We start from the raw sequence: 8,428 nt of genomic DNA on the forward strand, positions 1-8,428 counted from the left end.
TATTTACCAATTCAAATGAAGAATCTGATGATCAGAAAGGCGTTATCTGAAACAAATTTGATCCTTCCTCAGTTAGACATCTACATACACAAGCGAATGTACACAAAAACTTGTATAGATACAAGCATTGAATCTCAGTAAACACGAAGCATTGAATGCTGTGGGCCAGCGAAATCTTCATTTGTAAATTCTACAAACACTAATCCCCAATGTGTAAAATTATCTACTGAAATGTAGATATTAGGAAGAAATAGTCTTCTGCTTAAACCATAAAATGTAACAATATCATCGATTGATTGATTGTATCTTGCTTATTAATGTCCCTCTCGAGAATTTTTCACTCATAATGGAGACGTAAACAAGACCGGTGAAGGGCTTCAAATTTAGGCCTATGCTCGGCGCTTACGGCCATTGAGCAGTGAGGGCTCTTTAGCATGCCACACCTACTGTGACACGGGACATCCGTTTTTAAGGTCATCTCCGAGGACCCGTGACATTAACACCTGATGCCGAGCGTTTAACGATGTAATTGTCACTACCTGTTTTAACGACTTAGGTCTGTCGCGGCCCAGATTCAAACTCCGACCTTCCGCATGCAGGGCGAACGCTCTAACCTCTAGAACACCGCGGCGGTGCGGACGCTCTACCTCTAGGCCACCGCGGCGGGGCGAACGCTCTAATTACCTCTAGACCACTGCGGCGGGGCGAACGCTCTAACCTCTAGACCACCGCGGCGGTGCGGACGCTCTACCTCTAGGCCACCGCGGCGGGGCGAACGCTCTAATTACCTCTAGACCACTGCGGCGGGGCGAACGCTCTAACCTCTAGACCACCGCGGCGGGGCGAACGCTATAACCTCTAGGCCAACGCGGCGGTGCTTTTCATCGAAGCTATACGTATATGTAGTATCTATTGTCACAAAGTGCATGACAGTGAATTCGTCACAATGTACTGTTTCAAATTCTACATGCATTTGAAGTTCCTATTTACTGAGAGAATGCATAAATATGTTTCAAGAATGGCATACATGCCTTTTCGATATTACTAACATACAAAATATGTATATCTAATATACCTTATTATTTTATTCTTTAAATATGTTTTCCTGTTGGCCTTTTTCATGTCTGGCAGGATCGTCTGTGTGTACATATATTTGTGTATTCGGTATTAAAAACCTAGCGTCGGCTCATTATATGCTACGGAACGGTAATATGAAGTTGTTTTTTGCTTTGTTTATTTATTTATATATATTTCATTTTTTATATTTTTAATTTTTTTGGCTGTCTGATATGTAATGCTATATGAAGCGCAATTGGTTTTTTTCTTCTTCCTTTTTATATGCACATATCCTACACAATGAAACCAACTAGGATCTTTCGATGTAAAATATGTCACATGTGTCGTAAAGCCAAGATTGAAGGACCATGACCACTTATACAAAAATGCTCCATTGAAATGTTTCATTCATCAAAAATTAAAGGGAAAAAAATATATAGAATTTTTAAAAGCAAATTTGTTATAAAAAAAAAATATTTGAACCTGCCTTTGAAATTTAGAAAAACACTAGTAAAATTCCGTATGAGAAAGCATCACTTGTCGATAGAAACTGGAAGAAGGCATATCTCCTTTACTTTTTGACAAAAGACTATGTACATTATATCACACGTTTCAAATAGCTGATGAATTTCATTTCACTTTAATAGAATATAACACATTGTTAGAAATAAGAAAAATTGTACTTTGGAGAAAGGTGTAGTCAACGACCAAATGTCTATAAATGAATTACATCGTTCAGTGCAAAAACACTGAAAAATTTATGCATGTTTACAGGGAATTTTTCTTTTGTCAAAGTCTGTCCTCCTTAACGACCTGTCCATATCTAATTATGCATTTTTCTTATCTTTTTTTCTTACTCATTGCCTTTTATATACATGTACTTCTGTTGTAATCTAACAATAATGACAGTAAAATGTTTTCTACCTCATATACAAGTAAATGTGTTCTGCGTGAATACATACACTTGAAACATGCATTTTATGCTTATCAAAACCTTGTAAAGCTATTAAATGTATTACAGAATAAGGTCATGTTTTCATTAATTTGCAAAAATGAATGACAGAAAATTCTGACCTGGTGATCGTATGATTTTAAGAAAGCAAGAAACAGTTGTAGCGGTTTGTATCACGCCTTATAAACAATTGTAAGGTGTGCTGATTAACTGAACAAGAATTTTTACTTTAAAGCTTTACTTAATGTCTTCGCGTTTCTTTTTTTTTTTTTTTTTTTTTAATCTTTTTACCTATACTTTTAAATATTGAAACATTATGCGAGACAAAGAGGCTTCCCCCCCAAATCCTTTTATCCGAAGCTATCGGGTGAAAAAAATGTCATATAGGATGACTAACCAAAAAATCTCCATCATTTGCCTTCAGAAAAAGTAAACAAACAAAATGAAATAGGGAATTTTTTTCTGACTAGTTTTGATAACCTCAAAATGTTGTGGAACAGTGACTTTTTCCGTGACGTCAAGATTCTTAGAAGTTGAAAAATGCCTGTTGACGTCTTAAATTGATCTGACAATGCCCTGATATGTGTTCTTTTTTCACCACAAGTCAGATGTCTAGTTGTATACAAATATAGATAAATATTTTCTTACTTAAAAGCTCACTGAGACAACCGATGGAGTATTGTTGATGAAACACATGCAGGTAGGTGCTGTTTTGTAATTCGTGTTTTGACGAGTTATAACGCATTATATTGAAACATGCAAAAAAGCCACATCTCAGAATCTTCTCGCGAGTGGTTGGCACGGACGAGATGAAAAGAAAGATATTCCCATTATTTTTCTTACGACATGGATTGCTTCTAACACGTGCTAAACCCACGTGTCCATCTGTCAAATCTCCAAAATAAAATTCCTAAATTAAAAAAAAGAATTAAATTTTACTTTAAATTATTTGAAGCTCCTTAAGGGCCTATGAGCTTGATATAGTTATGTGACATTAATTTGTCGAAGAAAAACAACCGCAACGGTCTCTTTAGTATTCATCGTACGTCTGTCACAGAAAGGCCAACCTTCTGGTCCCGTCAAGGTGTGGATTAATAGGAGCCCAGGTTGATAATTGATCAATAGTTCCCGATCAGACTTTGGTATGACACGCCGGTTGAGTCCCTGTACTATAGATTGATAAAGAAAAAAATTCACCGACGATTTTCATCTCCGAGTGATTTAATATCTAATATATTGGCTACATAAATTTGAAATCCAGTAGAATAGATTACAACCAATCAAATCAGGTAAACTATTTCATTACTCTGTTTACCACATTAACATCCTTGGATTTTAATTCGATATTAATTATCTCTACTGTTTAATTATTACGTCCATTTTCCTTCAGAATGAGCAGTAAGTACATGTCGTATTCCGTGCTGTTGCTGGGATGTTTCACGTGTGTAAACGTCGCCGTTTCCGGTACCCACCAGACGTATCACAACATTCTGCGCAGGATTAATCCTTTCCAGAGGATGTGTTTGTGTAACCGGTGGACACAGCGGGTACACTTAGACCGACTAATTTTGGAGATGTACCCTGGACTCTTCAATACTCAAAAGAGCCTCAAATTCATGCCGGTTGTCAAACCCGTGGGGGAGAAATCTCACAACCACGGGACTGGGAGCTACGTGGGGAACACGGTGACCAGCCTTAATGGTAATGGGGACTCCAACTCATGTTGTAGCACGTAAGTAGAAGATCTCAATCTCAGCAGACTAAGAAATTTTGTGTTCAAATTACACAGGTTCATTAACGATATATTTGGTAAAATTAGTATAACAGTATTATAACAGATATCCCACCTCTGTTGTGTCCAGGGGTCCGTGTTGATTACCGTATTCCCTATAGTAATTATGAGATTTGTCATTGATCGTTATCTTCACCTTTTTCATATCATCGCGTAGCCTAGAAAAGTGTGTTTTAAGGTGCTGAAGTCACTATTTGACGTTTTTGTAGGTAAATTGTTTACACATAAGATTTAGTGACATTTATTGATAAGAAAAGGTCAACAGTTACCAAACTTGATGTTGTATTTTCCCCTAATTACTGTAGTATGAGAGACATGGATGTTCAAAAAGCTTCCTTTTCGCGCATTTTGAATCAAATTAGTAATCCTAAAAACACTAGTATATTATTTGTTCGACCCTAACCGCAGCATAAATAATTCATAGGAAAACAACATTAAATGGGAAAATGAACGATACCATGTAATGTTGTGTAACACCATTTCCCCCAGTATTGTAGTATTTTATTACATCCGGGCCACCAAAGTCCCACCCCACCCCCACCCCCGAAAATAAAGTCACCAAGGGACCGGGGAAGTGTCATAAGCAGCTTATTTTCGCTGCATCACCACGATGTAAAATTAAGGGGGAAAAGCAATTGTTGATCGTTTTTCTTAACATGTACCAAAACTTCCCTTCGGATTTATTATTATCATAAACTTGCGAAGAATTTCCGGTTTAGTTTGAAAACGTTTTCAGGGTCTCTTATTAATGGAGTGCAATGTAACAGAATTTGTTAGTTTGTAACCCGTTTTGTTAAGTTGTGATAATGTTGTAGACCTTCAGACCTTTAGAAAAAAAGTACACAAAAGTTGAAAGAGAAGATTAATAGGGGGAAAAGGAGAGAGCATTGTAAAAAGAAATGAAGACGATGGTGACATTGTGTGGAGGCATATAACTTTTTAATTACGCGTTTCACGGTCACTGTCAGTGTTTCACTGTTGGCTTTCTTCTATTTTCTAACAATAGTGTAATAGTAGGACATGTGTATCTTGTACAGATGAATTGTGTCTGCTCCGTGCTATGACATGAGTAACAAATGTATTTTCTTTCATTAAAAAAACCGCCTGTCCCATGAGAATTATTTATTGATATAACTTTTATAAGAAAAGTCAAAGGGCAATTCTTTTTTTAAATTTAATTTATAGCTTTCTCTGGAAATTTTTAACAGGCATAAATTTAAGCATAAAGTTATTTATAGATAGAATACTTCACATTATGTCCCCTTTTTACTTCATTACAAACCCATTCATGTTGAGAAAAAGCATAGTTTACATCTTGTCGCTTAGTGCACGCTTTGGAATCTGAAATAAATGGTATTTCATATCTAATGAGCAAACGCTCTCTAGTTCTTCTTTAAATAGAAATGAAATAGCGAGGTTGATAAACGCATTTATTTTCTTGAAAGTGCAACATAAAGATATACGAAAGTCTTTTACAGATCAACAACAAAAATCAACGGTTACGAATTGTGATTTTGTTTTGTCTAATGATAATTGTTGGTGAAACTTTGAATAAATTTGATATTTAAAAAATGCAATGGAGAAATTCAAAACTGTTTTGTTATATAATATTTTCGTGTGTATCGATACGGAATGTTTACTAATTTGCATGTACCTTTTTACATTACTGTACCTTTTTACATTACTGTACCTTTTTGCATGACATAAAATTAAAAGTAAAATGCAAATCTTAGAAAAATCTCTTTGAAGCGCAATGAACAAAAATAATCAGATACGTCAAACGCGCTACAAAGATGACCCCAGATGGGGTCATGTGACCCCCCAGATCGGGTCATGCAATGATTTACTGAAACATAGATGCAAAGTTCCAGGTGAATAGTACGGAATATTAACATCTGTAACTCGTTCGTCATGATTCGCATGCATAAGGGTCTCATTGACATTTTGATACCATCTTTGATATCAAATTTACGCATTTGGTAACTTTTTTCTATAAATATTTGTGCAAAGCTTGGTATTATATATGCAGATCCTGCAGATGTTTTCATCTTTGTCATATGTCTTACTATGTAAACCAGTCTTGTACCAGTCATAAATCAAAACTCATAATCTTAATAAATACTTGGTATTCTTACTTGCAATTTGATTAATTCATATCCAACGAATTGCACAACAAAGATGGCGCAGTGACGTATTATGTGTGATTATTGGAAACAAATTAGAATATAGTCGTAGTCTTCCATTGATAAGTATGTGGTATTATCATGAAAATTGGGAACATCGATCTTCGTCTCAATCAACCATTGATGTTATTGAATGCTTACAGTCAAAATTGTATGCTTTAGTTGAAATATATCGAAGAAAATTTTGCGGCTCTTTGAATTCAAAATGATGCCTACATGACCGACAATGAGTTCAGGGTGGTGGAAGTCTATGTTGAAATCTCAACATCAAATTTTCTCTTTACAGAAACTATGCATATGAACGACTCAATATGACCAAGGAAAACAACAGGTACCTCCGAGTGGTTCACTTCGACCATCAGTATCAATTTGTCCCAATTGGGCGATGCGAGTGAGTAGTACACTATGATACTTTTTAATATGACATATATATTTTTATATATGCTATTAAAAAATGATTAGTAAACACGTGTAGCATTTTTCATCAGAAACGCATATGGTTTCTAATAAGTAAAATATCATTTCAGGTTGGCTTCTCCCGGTCACTGCGGCAGGGGCTCGTGTATACAGATGTACAGACACTACTGGATGCTGGTGTGGGACGACGAATTGTCCCATTTCCCGCCAGTCAAATTCACCCCTGTTGAAATCCCCTCTCATTGCGAGTGTGTAAATGTTGGAAAGTCGTGAACATGTGCTGTATTGTGATTGGATGAAGATTTGAAGACACAACTTTAAACTTTTGCTTGTAGGACAACCATTGAACACTTTGTTTCGTTCATGGAAGTCTGTGACCCAATGAGGTGATGAGGTCACTATGAAGTCACCATATTGTGAGTGATACGCCAGTGCAACATCAAAAACATTAAATATCAGACACGGCAAGGTTTAAGTTGTACTTTATTTCTGCGGTAACAAGAGTCTTCTGTTCATATTTTGACCTTTACGTTTCTGTCATGGTGAACTTCCTGACGCTTGTCATATTATTTTTGAACATTTCCGTCGGGTCGTGGCCATGAAATGTGTTCCTAAAAGAAGAAGATTCTAAACTCTTTTAGCTGTCAGCGGGACCGGGAATGACGTGTCGTGATTTCACGTCCGCATTAACCGTGTGGAGGAATGGTCTTGAATTATTTAGTTTTGTGTGACATTAAATTATATTTTTGGGCGTTTCGATTGTTGCGGCTCTCGTTCCCGTTTTGTCGATTCATGCTTCGTCAATAAATCTGATTATGTTGTCAATTAATTGTGTTTAATTCGTGTCTTGCAAATAATTAAGTATTCAATTCTTTTTAAGTTGCGAAATTACTCACTAAGATATCGACACCGTCTCTTCTAGAATTTTGTCAAGAATTACAGAAAAAACGTATCATGTGCTGCCTGCGTTAGATCCGGGTAAATTTAACTATACATGTATATTGAATATACATAGAATTTATTTATTCCATGTCTTATTTGTATAATGTCTTGTAATGTGCTTAAGCACAAAAAATATCATGGTTTTGTTGTAATTATTATATGTGCCTGTATGTATTGCTATTTACTGTTGAGATAATTAAAATCATTCATTGCTAAAAGCATGCTAATAAAGTTTGGAAAAGCTAATCTAGTGTTCAGTGACATTCAGTTTAGATTTAGAATTGATACTGGCTTGTAGAGAGAAGTCACTATTAAGGAGACATAACATATATCGTCATTATGGCGGACTTCCTCTTGAAACTTATTTTTAAAAAAAACGGTATGTCTATTATGTTTGTCAGCAATACATAGTTATTCCTTTTAAATGTAATTGCCTATCTGGATTATTTATAGTTCATACGTTGAAGTCAATCAGGGTTTTTACTTTTTGCATTAGTTCCACATTTGGTAATCCTACTTGTACTCCAACTTCCCTGTCAAAAAAATGAAATTCTTCAACACCATGCTTCAGTTTTAAACACAACTAATATCCCAATCAATGGGCGAATGCATATGAATTACTTACCATACCTGTTCTGGATTCCTAGATTTCACAAAACCCTTACAAACATAGATACATTGCTGAATTCAGTAAATGTTCTTTTTTGAAAATTTGAAATCTCAAAAGTTTTCTCAAATCAAAACGTATGACTTTTCAACACTTTACTTGACCATATCTTACGATAGATTAAAGACGACTGACTAGACGTTTTGAATTAACCATCTTAGAAAGTTGCTACGTCAATAAAAATGAAAAAAGGAAATATTCATATCTTGTGATCAGTCATATAAAAATTACTTTGTTAAACATCTCTCTGGTTCTACGCACAAGTTGTTATTAAAAGGATGTTGGAGATCCTCAGTGACGATATCTTTGCAGTATTTGGTGATCAGATCTGGATTTATCGAAAGAAACTTATGTCGAAACGTGGACTTAAGTCTGAGATTTTGCTCAAATTTTAACTGCTCAAATAAAAGAAAACTCAA

The 8,428-nt window shown here is 35.5% G+C and overlaps 1 protein-coding gene across 2 annotated transcripts; it reads left to right on the forward strand.

Annotated features, from left to right (window-relative positions):
* Positions 1-2,086: 2,086 nt before the first annotated feature.
* On the forward strand, positions 2,087-7,588 carry LOC125650990 (uncharacterized). Of its 2 annotated transcripts, none has more exons than XM_048879582.2 (4): positions 2,087-2,708; positions 3,399-3,740; positions 6,270-6,374; positions 6,511-7,588. In XM_048879582.2, the coding sequence occupies exons 2-4, from the start codon at positions 3,400-3,402 to the stop codon at positions 6,671-6,673; spliced, it is 609 nt and encodes a 202-aa protein (XP_048735539.1). In that variant the 5' UTR covers positions 2,087-2,708; position 3,399; the 3' UTR covers positions 6,674-7,588. The 2 variants fall into 2 exon arrangements, with proteins under 2 accessions (XP_048735539.1, XP_048735538.1); XM_048879581.2 differs by lacking the exon at positions 2,087-2,708 and adding an exon at positions 2,995-3,297.
* The last annotated feature ends 840 nt before the right edge of the window (positions 7,589-8,428 follow it).

The sequence above is a fragment of the Ostrea edulis genome, chromosome 5 (genome assembly GCF_947568905.1).
Source record: "Ostrea edulis chromosome 5, xbOstEdul1.1, whole genome shotgun sequence".
NCBI lineage: Eukaryota > Metazoa > Mollusca > Bivalvia > Ostreida > Ostreidae > Ostrea > Ostrea edulis.